This window comes from Magnolia sinica, chromosome 13, assembly GCF_029962835.1.
Source record: "Magnolia sinica isolate HGM2019 chromosome 13, MsV1, whole genome shotgun sequence".
NCBI lineage: Eukaryota > Viridiplantae > Streptophyta > Magnoliopsida > Magnoliales > Magnoliaceae > Magnolia > Magnolia sinica.
The window spans coordinates 33675841-33688980 of record NC_080585.1 but is presented as its reverse complement, the minus strand read 5'-3'; the positions used below and the strand labels follow the sequence as shown (position 1 = coordinate 33688980).

The window sequence follows — 13140 nt, the reverse complement described above, 5'->3', positions numbered from 1 at the left end:
ATTGCTCAACGTGCTAATATATTCACCAAATCATTACCACATAATCAATTTTCATTTCTTATTGGCAAGCGAGGCATAATAGAAATCTGCGTACCAACATGAGGGGGAGTGTTGAAAATAATATTTAGGCCTATGAGTCTATCTTATCTTTAAGCTTGTGTCTTATTGTGTTGAAAAGCATGTAATTGGGTTTTTGGGCCAAACCCACAATTGGGCTTTGAAAAGCATGTAATTGGGTTTTTATCATCACCTTTCTTTCTGGATAAATTGAGCAATGCCTTTGTTGATAAAAGTCCCCAGAGATTCCACCAGGTTATAAACTTTGAAAAGCCCCTATATAGTGACGCCGCCAGGTTTTTCTAAAAATGGGAAGCGTCCAGGGACTTTGTGAAGAGCCATCATCTCTTTCACAACATTGTGAAGTCCATCTAGAGAGAGAGGTACCTCACAAGAGATCCTATCGCCGCCCTATCTAGTAGTTAGGGTCAATGCATTTACGAATTTCCTCTGCAACTTCATTATTCATCCCTTGGGAGGTGCAAAGTTGAACAAAATCGGATAGAACATGCTGAACAAAATCTTCTTCCATGCAACCTCTCTCTCTCTCTCTCTCTCTCTCTCTCTCTCTCTCTCTCTCTCCTCTCCTTATTGCCTTTTATGATTGAGATTTGAGACACAACAACAGCCCCTGTAAATCATCCCACGTTGGGAACATTTTACATCTTTCAACCAAAGCATAAGAAGAGGTACACACATGGTTTTTGGTCTTTTATAGACCCTTCTACATAAAGAGCTGTGAAAGATCTGGGTTTGCCTAAAACGCATCCTAAATCAGTAAAAGATTGACTCCAAATACAAAAAATGGAAATAAACAAATAATAAGTGAATCTAAACAAAGAGGAAACTCCTGAAATAACCATGTATGGGTTGTTTTACATCCACCCATCTGTAGGGACAAGTAAGTCATTTTCATTATTTAATCTGGGCATTTGTGTGCCTTATTCGGCGACTGGTTCACTTCCCTACAATTTCCCTTGCATGTGAGGTCATGTGGCCCCCACTTTGTATCTTCTTTGGTATGCATATGAGACTGGAGCCTGATTGCATCACTTACTACTCACTAAAATGTTAATCATCTATCTATTTCAAATGGCAAAGACCCTAAGCAACTACTGTGACAATACAGCCACCTTGGCTGCACCTATGGCTGTCAGAATCAAGGAAGTTGAAAAGGCAGATATCTAGCATACTAATTAAACTAAGAAAGCTGCTTTGTGAGTGATACTTACTCCTTTATCAGTTCGGCTACTTCTGGCCCAACCAACTTTGTGCAGATTGCCATAATTACTATCACGGATTCCACCTGCCTTAAAGATAGCAGTTTCCAATTCTGCTTCAATGGCTACAAGCAAGATTGTAATGCTTTAATGCCTTAGCAAGAAAAATAAATAAATAAATTCCATGCTAAGCTGGTTAAGTGCATAATTTCATCATTATTTTTGTTACTTAGATAAGGATAAGCAATAAGCAAACGAATGAAAACAATGCTTGTAATCATATGTCGTGAATGATCAAACATTCTTTTAAGACCTTAAAAACTGTGTGGACAGGGAAGCACATCTATTTTTATGAAGCTGAAGTACTTTAGAAAACATTTGAAAGCTTTTTCAGAGCCTTAACAATGAAAATTTCTTGCAAGTTCCTAATATTACAGCTAGTTTTCTTCAAATATCAAATTCCCATTCCTTCATAAAAGTCATACTACTGATAAAAGAGTCTCAACACAAAAATTACTCCAATAATTAATCTCCAGAATTAACTTCTGTACTGTATTGATAACCTTATGTAGTTAGCTTAGTTCCTTCAAAAACAAAAAGAAAAAAATAAAACTTCCCCACGGCATCTTCATGTAAGTCCTATTAGGGGTCATTTCGCAGCATCGATTCGGTTTCTAATTTAATAATCCAAATCATGGATTTTAAATTCTTTCAATTGCACTTGGCAGCCTGCATTTTCAATCCTGTGGAATCCATAAATTATGTTTGGCAACCTGGATTTTGACTTAAGGGGGCTTTTTAAGAGAGCACTTATAACAGTTAAGAGGATTGAAATCTAAGAAGGGGGGGTGCCAAACATGATTTGGACTGAAAATCCTAGATTCCAAATCCATGCCTGAGGTCTTGAGGTCTTGGTATCGATACCTCGTTTTAACTGAAAATCCTAGATACCTCATTTCAACACTTGAGGTCTTGGTATCGATCCCTAGCGGGGGTGGCTAACATGGAGTGTGTGTATTAACATGACATGGGTGTGTACTAACAAGCTAACCCAAAAAAAAAAAAAAAAGAAGAAGAAGAAGAAGATTCCAAATCCATGCTGCCAAATGAACCCTTCGCTACATCTCCATGGTGTTTTCATCAAAACCATTCTTATTGTTCTATTGAAAAGCATCTTGATATAGGTTATATGACACTAATCTTAAATCCCTACTTCCTCAGTCCCAAAACATTTTAGGAGAACCTAACAGGTTTCCACAAAGTTCTGTTATGGACAGGCCCAAAAATATTCAATTTTCTGAAGAGAAAAAGATACCAATCCTTGACCCTTTGACCTATGTGGATGTCAAGCAAGAAGCAACCACTAAAATAAAGTGAAGGGTTGGTAAATATCTACAATTCTTTTCTTTCTTTCTTTCTTTTTTATTTTTTTGGCAAAGAAAAAAGAAATCCTTGTAAAGTTAGTTCATTATAAATTATCAGGACTTGACTAGGGACTGAAATGAGAGTTGCATTATTGACCTCAAACAAACTATAGCAAATAATCAGTCCCAACAACCGTGACATCGAGATTTGATCCTTTAAAACCAAAATGTGCAAATATGAAAATTGACTGACACTCCTCTCAAGTCCGAGTAAATGTGAAATTGCTTTGAGCATTAGAAAAAAGATTCTGAACTTAAATAGCTAACCATTCAGATTATATATTAGTGTTTTGAGTTGTTCAGTATCAAGTTCTACGTCAGCGATCAAATATTTTCAAGTATTTTATCAAATTTTTCAAGGTTTCTTGAGAAAAGAAGACTAATACCCTTCTTACTCAACCAATTTCAGGATAAAAAAGAGTATAGTACAAATATCAAGTAAAAAAAGGACATGTTAATTCAAAACGATGTCTGCAATTAAAACGACCAAAATAACCATTTCCCTTAACCATATGTCTTAGTGGAAGTTGAATAAAGTGGTTAAATGTTGGGAAGAGAATCTTTACCAGATGTCCTCAAAAGTTGAAACATATAGTCGATTCACAGAAACTATTCATTTTCCTCTCAATAAAATGTTGGGAACAGAATCTTTCCAGGATGTCCTTGAAAGTTGAAACACAATCATTTTCCCTGATGTCCTTCAAAGTTGAAACAGAAAGAATAAAGATATGTTTGATGGAGAAACATAGGGACAAGAGAAAGAATCCCCACATGGTCTTTATTGACTTAGAGAAAGCTTATTCTAGGGTCCCTAGAGATTTAATCTAGTGGGTGTTGGGAGAGAGGAGTTTCAAGAGGATATATTGACATGATCAAGGATATGTATGAGGCGGCTTTAACAAACGTAGGAACCTCTAGTGGACAATCAAGTGAGTTCCCAATTATTGCAGGCTTGCACCAGGGGCTGGCATTGAGCTCGTACCTTTTTGCATTGGTTATGGATGAGTTAACGAAGCATTCGAAGAAAGAGATCCCATTGTGTAAATTGTTAGCAGATGACATAGTTTTGATTTGCACGACAAGGGTGGGCATAAAAACAAGGCTAGATTTATGGAGAGGTGCTGTAAAATCTAAAGGATTTAAAATTAGTTAGACTAAAATAGAGTATACAGAGTGCAATTTTAGTAATAATGAGAGTGGGAATGATGAATTAGTAACGATTGATGACCAAGAAGTTTCCCAAAACAACCAGTTTCGATATCTTAGGTCAATAATTCACAAGAGTGGAGAGATTGAGAAGGATGTTTGCCCATAAAATTCAAGAGGGGTGGAAGAAATGGAGATGTGCCTTTGGAGTTTTATGTGACAGTCATGTACCAGTCAAACTGAAAGGGAAATTTCATGCGATGGCTATAAGATCAGGCATGCTTTATGGAACAGAATGTTGGGCAGTTAAGGAACAACATGTCCATAGGATGTGTAGCTAGAATGAGGATGCTAAGATGGATGAGTAGCAAGGCAAGGAAGGATAGAATTAGAAATGAATGCATTCAAGGGAATTTAGGAGTAGCACCAATAGGTAGCAAGATGAGGGAAGTAGATGTAGATGGTTTGGTCATGTGCAATGGAGATCAGGGACTGAGTTGGTACACATTGAAAGCTCTAGAAGGGCAAAGGGAAGGCCCAAAAGGATGTGGGCATAGCCGTGTAGGTAGTAAGAAAAGTCTTGATGACCTATGGTCTAACTAAAGTTATGGCATTTGATAGAGTGGAATGGAAAAAACAATTCATGTAGCCGTTCCCAATTTTTTGTTGTTGTTGTTGTTGTTGTTATTCTTATTATTATTATTATTATTATTATTATTATCATTAGTATTAGTATTAGTATTAGTAGTAGCAGTAGCAGTAGCAGCTGTAGGAGTAGCAGTAGCAGTAGCAGGAGTAGCAGGAGTAGCAGTAGCAGTAGTGGGAGTAGTAGCAGTAGCAGTAGTAGTATAATATTCACAACTAAAAGATCAATCTTTTGGCATCCAGTTTTTTAATGCAAATAAAAGAAAAAGAAAAAGTTTTAACTTCATACAATATCAGAACTTACAGAAAGAAAATCAAATTTGCAAAAAATAAACATTGAACATAGCATAATTTAATCATAAGTTTAAAGATAAGAGATATCCGGTCTTACTCGATAAAGTGCTCACATCTCGCTGCATTTGCAGACCTGTTGAATGGGACTTTTCATTAAAAACCGCATTCAAGTAGAGGAGAAACACAGCGTAAGTGCATCTATTGTGTTATGATTTCAAGAGCACTACAAGATCAATATAACAGCTGTTAACGGCCCAAAAATGATATGTAACCTAATAACAGAGTACAGAAAGTTAATTCAGACTATCCAAATGAACATTGTAGGTGAAGCAAAGACGGAACTAACGCCTATCAAAAAAATATTAATGGTCCAATTGTCGACCATCAAATGGACAATGTAAAAGGAAATTGGAGAGTAGTCCGAATGTAATGGAAATCAGATGGTTAAGATCATCTAAACTGTGCGACCTTGGGACGTTCTAGACTAACTGAGATGTGTGCCACATGAGCAGTAGATGAGTTGCCATAGTTAAGTAATGCCTTTGCACATCGCCGTGAAATATTACTCTATGGCAATCATCCACAGCACACATGGCATGCATGCAGTGTTCGAGTTGTCGGTATCGCTGGCTGGAGATAAAGATACAATATCATTATCGCCGATAATATCCCCGATAACCAGAAATGCGGGTAAAATAAGGAAAAATATGGGGAAGACGGTGGAATTTTTCAGTGAAACTTTAGAAGATGCCTAAATACACATATTTGCATATTTAGAAATTTATATATATATATATATATATATATATAAAATGCATGCAGAATAAGTTTTATCCATCCATCCATTTAACCATCCAACCTTCCATCCAACTGTCCATCCATCCATCCCATGTATCATCCATCCATCCAAGATCCAACCATCCCATCCCATCCATCCATCCAACCATCCCATTCATCCATCCAACCATCTAACCATCCCTTCCATCCATCGAAAACTTTTGTGGCCTCAAAGAAGTTTCTAATGGTGGGCATTCAAGGACCATTGTTTCTTGTGGTGTGGTCCATTTGAGACATCAAATTTGTGGCATTCATATAATTGTCCTATGTGATGAGAATGGTGCATCACTTGACATAAGGTAGTGGGTCCAATCTGGTGAGTGGCTTCGATCTCACACAAGTATTCCAAAATTCCACGTGTAAAGGGCCAATGCTAAAAAGTAAGCGTACATGATCAAATTAGAGATCAATAATAAACACTCCACTAACCAGATTTAGGAATCTGGTGGACCCTAACTACAAGGCCCACCCCGATGTATGCATTGTATATCCATGTCGTCCATCAATTTGCCAACTTATTTTAAGGCATGATCCAAAAAATGAAGTAGATACAGATTTCAACTGGACCACATGATAGGAAATAGTGGTTATTTCAACTGGGCCACAAAAGTTTTCAATCAAGCTAATATTTGTTTTTTTTTTTTCCTATCACCCAAGTCTGTTTGACCTTATCAATAGGTTGGATGGTTAGTAAACATTACAGTGAACCCTAGGAAGTTTTTACTTTTTAATGGTGGGCATTCAATGACCATTGTTTCTTTTGGTGTAGTCCATCTAAAATTTATATTTGCTTCACTTTTGGGACCATACCATACCCTAGAATAAATTGGGAAAACAGACGGATGGCGTGGATATACAATGCATACATCAAGGTGGGCCCTATAGTTAGGGTCCCACCCACATAGATGGTTCCAGGTAGCAATGAAGTGGCGCTCCTAAAAATAAGACATGACTTGTTGTCGCACCCGAATCCAGCGATGTGGGTGGGGACCTTGACCGTGGGGCCTACCTCGATGCTTGCATTGTATATCTAGTCCGTCCATCCATTTTGGCAGATCAATTTAGGGCATGAGCCAAAAAATGAGGCAGATCCAAATCTCTAGTGGACCACACCACAGGAAATAGTGGTTATTGAATTGCCACCATTATAAACTTCTTGGGGCCACAAAAGTTTTCAATCAAGCTGAAATTTGTGTTTTCCCTTTATCCAAGTCTATTTGACCTAATCAAGAGGTTGGATGGCAAGTAAACATTATAGTGGGTCCTAAGAAGTTTTTAATGGTAAGCATTCAATCACACTGTTTCCTTTGGTGTGGACCACCTAAAATGTGGATTTGACTCATTTTTGGGCTCATGCCCTAAAATGATCTCGCAAAACAGATGGACAGAGCGGATAAAACATAAAAGAGAATTTTTCTGAATTTCACCTAATTGTAGTCTCTGATTCGTCGTGGTGTACTAACATTGAAAATTTTTCTGCCACAAGTGAATACTATACACTTTGGAAACCTCAAAATTTTGATCAAAGAATGAGTAGTTTTCCCTTGTTTTATTAGATTAGGAGTTTCATAATCTCATTCCTACAATTGATTATGGCATTTGATGTGGCTAGGAATGGTCAGCCAAGGACGATAGGAATTTAAGTGCTAGCATCAATATGGGCTAAGTATCCAAAATAATAATCTATTGGGTACTAAAATTTATCAACTTGGACTAGCATGTCCTTTATCATCCCTCTCGGTATACAAATCAAACGATCAGCAAGTTAAAGTGTAGTCCTGGTGGGTTTTAATTCACCTAGGCCAAGCTATTCGTAGACCGAGTACGGGATCAGATTCACACTCACCCCCAAATCAAGTAGTACATGTTTGATCCGGTGATCCCTAATCATACAAGAGATGGTTGGGCTACCGGGATCTTTGTATTTTTGGGGCACATCTTGTATGAGGATGGTACTCACTTTTTCTGTCAAAAATATTTTTTTTTGAATGTTTTGTCATCTCTTGGCCGTACAAAGGTCTTTAAGGAACTTGGCATATGATGGGATTTGTTTTGTGGAATCCAACCGAGGGATGTTGATTTTCACCTGTTTTAGCACATCTAAGATATCTTGAATTACATCATGGTGGAGCTCATAGAGCACCAAAGGCAGACCACTCCCTGGGCATGACTTGTAGTAGTGACTCTATCGGCATCCTCTCCATAACAAAATGGGCTTTTGTAGGTATTTGGGGAAAAGGGTTCCGAAACCCACAAATCCTACCCAAAATACACAAAAAAATCCACCAAAATTCCTAGAAGATTCGTCAAAATCCCTACTACTTTTGAAATCTATCATTTAATAGAGAATTGAAGGCTTTTCGAAACCTATGGAAGACCGACCCACTAATGTTGATCGATCTGCGATTGGCCCACCAAATCTTTTTTCAAATCAACCAATCTTCTTGTATAGGTATTGAAAATCACTCTGTTATAAATCTTAAAGAAAAATTGAAATTAAAGTTTTTTTTCCTTTTTTTAACGTATTTATGCTATCGTGAAATTCACTGAACAACGATTTTGTCGCCGAAAACCCATTTTATCGAGGAAAACGAAAAAATCATCGAATTTTCGACGACATTTGGAAGAGATACGACATTAGTGGGTTTTGGTGTCCCTGGTGTGGTGCAGTGTTTTAAATAGCGGTAGTGTGATGTGTAGCGCTTAGCCCTCTATAGCGTGTAGCGTAAATACATAACGTGTAGCGTAAGCTACACGATATTTCTAATTTTTAATTTAAAAATAGGACAAATATAATAAATAGTGAAAAAAAGGGGGGGAAATATAAAAATGCCTAAAAGATGATTCATTTTATCAATTATAAGCATGTTCAAAAAATTTATTAGTTATCATTTATCAAAAGCCAATCCACATATATAAGCCAAATCAACTAATTATCACGTCAACAACTTCCTAAGCAAACCACTTCAATTAATAATGTCTAACTAAAACCACAAGTCACAATTATGAAAGAAATAAAAATCCCATAGGTTAAAAGTATCAAGTACAATACAAGTGTCACATTCCTCAACATTAGAAACAAAGAAAACGTGAAAAAATAATTAAAAAAACTAAAATAGTAAAAAAATACATTGTAGCTTACACTATGGACGCTACGCACTACATAGCTGTAGTGTACGCTACGACCCCTGTAGCGTGTGCTACAGGGGATTTACGCTATTTGGGACGCTACGTAGCATACGCTACGAGCGCTATTTGAAACACTGGTGTGGTGATACCAAAATTATTTGCGATAATATTGACCTTTCATTGACAACTAAAACACTGCATGCATGCACACTAATCTCAAGCACCAAAAATCGTGGGCACCACTATGAGTGGAGAATGGATACAAAGTCATGGTAACTAGATATCTCATCTCAACTATTAGATTTAACCCTTTTGATATGGGCACCTTGACAACTTTCCTTCATTTGTGTGATGGAGACCAATCAAATGGTTGTGATTGTCCATCAGAATAATTTTTGGGCTATGTTGAATCTTGGTGGGGCACACAAGGGTGGATGCTAACTTCACCTAGCAACATCCCCAAAATTTCCATTGGCATGTGGGACAGCCAATCATTGACTCAAGACTGCCCGTGTATTCAAGACTCTAGGGACAAGCCATGGTGCAATAATCATGCCAATCAGATGATCCTGATCCTTCGAATGTGAGCCATTTTATTGCAAAGGTCTGTTTCTACAAGCCATAGATCGATTGGTTAGCATCATCAAGCAAGCATGCTTCTTTGGAGTCATAAGCAATTCACATTGGAGCCTGTTGGATAGATCTTTCAACCTTCGATGTGATGAGTGGACCTACATTGTTTATTCAGTGGATCTTAACTGTCCATTTTTCATACTATTGATGGGATGGCTAGGATCATATAATCAGTGCAAATTTTTCATCATGGCTTGCCCCTAGTAGTATGAATGAATGAACAGTCCAGATAAGTGATCAGTCATCCCAAGTCTCAACTAATAGCTTCAGGATTTTGCTGACGTCCCATGAAAGTGTTGCACATGCATGCGCACATGGAGATGAACCAGTGCTCTTATGGCACTGGACTTGTATAGTCCAGTCGATTGATCTGCATTCCCAACTTTCCATTACGACCAGCTCACCTTTCATGGGTTACCATTCAGTTATATGTGTTATGGGGAATAACCAGATTCAAGCGATAACAATATGAATCAGGTAATTCAATCCATCCATAAGTTGGCTTTCATTCCCATAGCCACCCCTTCTCGAGGCCATGTAAAGGATGGCTATCTTTTAGAATGGAGACATCAAAACTTCGATTCGAACTATTTTTATGTAAATGATCTCCGCCATCCATTTTACCAATCAGTGTAAATTGAACTGTCCAAATGCTCCGAGAGGAATTCATCGGAGAGGAACCTGTCAAGGTTTGGGCGAACGGCTTCGGTCGTGGGTTTGCTCCCCACATACACGAGTTCAATTCCCCTCCCCATGGATTACCTGATGCACGTGGTTGGTGGGTGATTGCGTGCATCCGCAGGGAATAGTCTCACCTTCAAAGGGCAGAGACACCCTGTCGTCATTTAAAAAAAAAAAAACAATGTTCCAAGAGGAATTGTTCAGAGAGTTGGGAAACATTACCTCTGTAATCAGAACCGACGTAACCTACTCGCATTACGACTTTCTTCTTGCGGAAAGACTCCCATTTATCGGCGTTGGTGTCGATGTCAGAAGATGGGAGAAGGTCGGAAGAGAGGGAAGGGGAAGGGGAGCAGCAGCAGCAGAAAACCCTAAGGGAATTAGGATTTGAGAAGGAGAAGAGGGAGGTAGGATTCGCTAGTAATGGAGATAAGGGAAGTCGCAAAAATGCGACTGCCGCCATGTGAGGAAAACGTAAAGAGGGGGAAATGGAGGGAAAGTTTATAGAGGAATAGCTAGATAATGAAATGGAGCGGGCGAGCATGAGCGGGAGAGTAAGGGCAGCCAGCCTTGTGGGCATTGCTTGGGACCTTAAACGGGCCCAAAGGCTGGGCTTAGGCTTCAAACGTAGGCCCGGTTTTCTAGCCAGGCGGGGCAGAGCCATACCAATGATTAATGGACCGGTCGAATAGTCAAGTGGATCACCATCGCATAAAATAGGGCATAAAAGATGCTTACTAAGCTCCCTTCAACTTTTATTATGTGTGTATCTTAAAAGCACTTTTTAAATTCAAGCCATGTTTTTTTCATCAAAACATACCGGATTCTTTTAGGGCTGTTTGGGATCGTGGATTTGAAACCGCTGGATTTGAAACCCCCGGTTTTGTTTGGCACTTTGGATTTGGAATACCCTGCGTTTTAAAATTTATATTTGGGAGTGGATTTGAAATCTCTCAAATTTTGTGGTATATTTGTATGAATCTTTAAGAATACCAAGCAAATTATTTAAAATATATAAAATGATTAATATATATTACAACATAGATAATTATGATAATAAACCTATCAAAATATATACATCGGAAAAAAAAAAGTAATTCTGGACTTCAAGCGGTCCATAAAAGTGGGCCCACTAAATTTCAACACTGTCATATATTAAGATAAACATATGTACTCTAATTTTGGGTGGCCTAAATACACACCATACAAATCTCATCCATTTTTAAGTACCATTTTAGGGCATGATCCCATAAATGAGATGGATATAAATCTCAGGTGGGCCACACCACAAGCAAAACAACAGTGATTGGATATCCACCATTAAAATCCTCCGGAGGCCCATTGTACTATTTATTTGACATCCAATCTGTTGATTAGGTAATACAAACCTAGATGAAGGGTTTGATCCAAAACTTTTATGGCCTATAAAAAGTTTTTAATAGTCGAGATTCAATCAACACTTTTTCCTATAATGTGGTCTACTTGAGATTGGGATATATCTCATTTTTGAGCTCATGCCATAAAATTATCTAGAAAAATAGATGGACGGCATGGCTGAAATACATACATCATGGAGGGGCCCACAGAGCATCGACCACTAGCCGGCCATTGCATCCTACCCCTATTCGTCTTTAGCTAGGAACAAGCAGGAGCTTTGAGTGGCCACCGTAATGTATGGGTCTTATCCACGGTGTCCATCCAATTTTTTAGTATCATTTTGGTATAAGCCCAAAAATAAGGCAGATCATGGGATCAACTGAACTATACAATAGATATTAAATTGTTACCATTGAAAACTTCTAAAGGGCCACGTAAGTTTTGGATGGAGCTGATATTTGTTTTTTCTCTTCATCCAACCCCATGTAATTTTATGAATAGGCTGAATGGTAAATAAAAATCAAGGTTGTCCTTAGAAAAGTTTCAATGGTGAGAATCATTTTCACCGTTGGTTCTTGTGGTGTGATCCACTTAAGCCTTGGATCTGCCTCATTTTTGGGACTGTAAATAGATGAACAGTGTAGATAAGACCCTGCATCTTGGTGACCACTCAAAGTTCCTGACCGTTCCTAGTCGGAGACTATAAGGACGCAATCTGTGTGCCAGCCTGTGGTGGCTTTACAGCCACTATTGCCAACTTGGTTCATTTTTATTTTAAAAAGAAAAAAAAAATGAAGTGATCCACCCCAATGATAGTTTGAAATCTACTCTGATAACAATCTGAGTCACCCTATTTTAGGCCAATTGCCTAAATTCTAGTCCCATTGATAGTTTAAGTCAATCACACAATTGAAAACAATGTGTACAATCAACTATAATCGTCGAATCTGTTTTCATTCATACGGCCCACCTGAATGATATTTAGGCCTAAAAATTTTTCTCAAAGCTTAAATTTTAATGCGCTATATAATGGCTAGATTACATTTCACATAACCATCACGATGGGACATATGAATAAAGGGTTCTCGTCCTTCCATTCATTATTTCACTTGGTGTGCCCCAGGTGAAGCCTAAATCAACATAATATTTTCGCCATACAGATAAATTTTGACAAGTTACACAACTATTATAGTGGGCAACCCAAATATTAGCTTATAATTCATTTTTAAAAAAATGCTTACATAAGTTTTGGTAGCTACCTTAACAACAACCTCCACCGTCTCCTTCAAACGATGGCAGAGCCTCAAAGATGGCATATAAGGGAGTTGTGCATGGTCACATCTCGAATAGATAATTTTAAAGAAAATCTCTCAATAGTCAAATTTCCAACCGTTGAGGTGATTGTAAAAGTTAATGCAAGCTTCAACCTTGGATTATAAACCCTTGTTCAAGGGGATTTGAAACCCCCTGGATTTCAAACCCTAATTACTTAATGGTACTAAACAGACAGGGATTTGAAATCCCCTCGAATCCACGGTGCCAAACATACATGCAAACACTGCAAAACTTTCTTCGATGTTAGATATTATTTTAACTTTTAATCATGATACTCTTTTACGTGTAAGGTTAGGCTGTTGTGGTTTGATTTAAAATTAGGCACGTAAATAGTGCGGGCATGCCGGAATTGAACGTGTGGC

General features: G+C 38.0%; 1 protein-coding gene across 1 annotated transcript in view; it reads right to left on the bottom strand.

The window, feature by feature from the left end:
* The window catches only part of LOC131223524 (putative tRNA pseudouridine synthase), a 62555-nt gene extending 51956 nt beyond the window's left edge, over positions 1–10599 (bottom strand). Inside the window, exons 1-3 of the mRNA XM_058218963.1 lie at positions 10289–10599; positions 4884–4919; positions 1290–1402 (exon numbers count right to left, since the gene is read on the bottom strand). Coding sequence (XP_058074946.1) covers positions 1290–1402; positions 4884–4919; positions 10289–10529 — 390 coding nt within the window. The 5' untranslated portion in view covers positions 10530–10599. The remainder of the gene's footprint in view (positions 1–1289; positions 1403–4883; positions 4920–10288) is intronic.
* Between the last annotated feature and the right edge of the window lie 2541 nt (positions 10600–13140).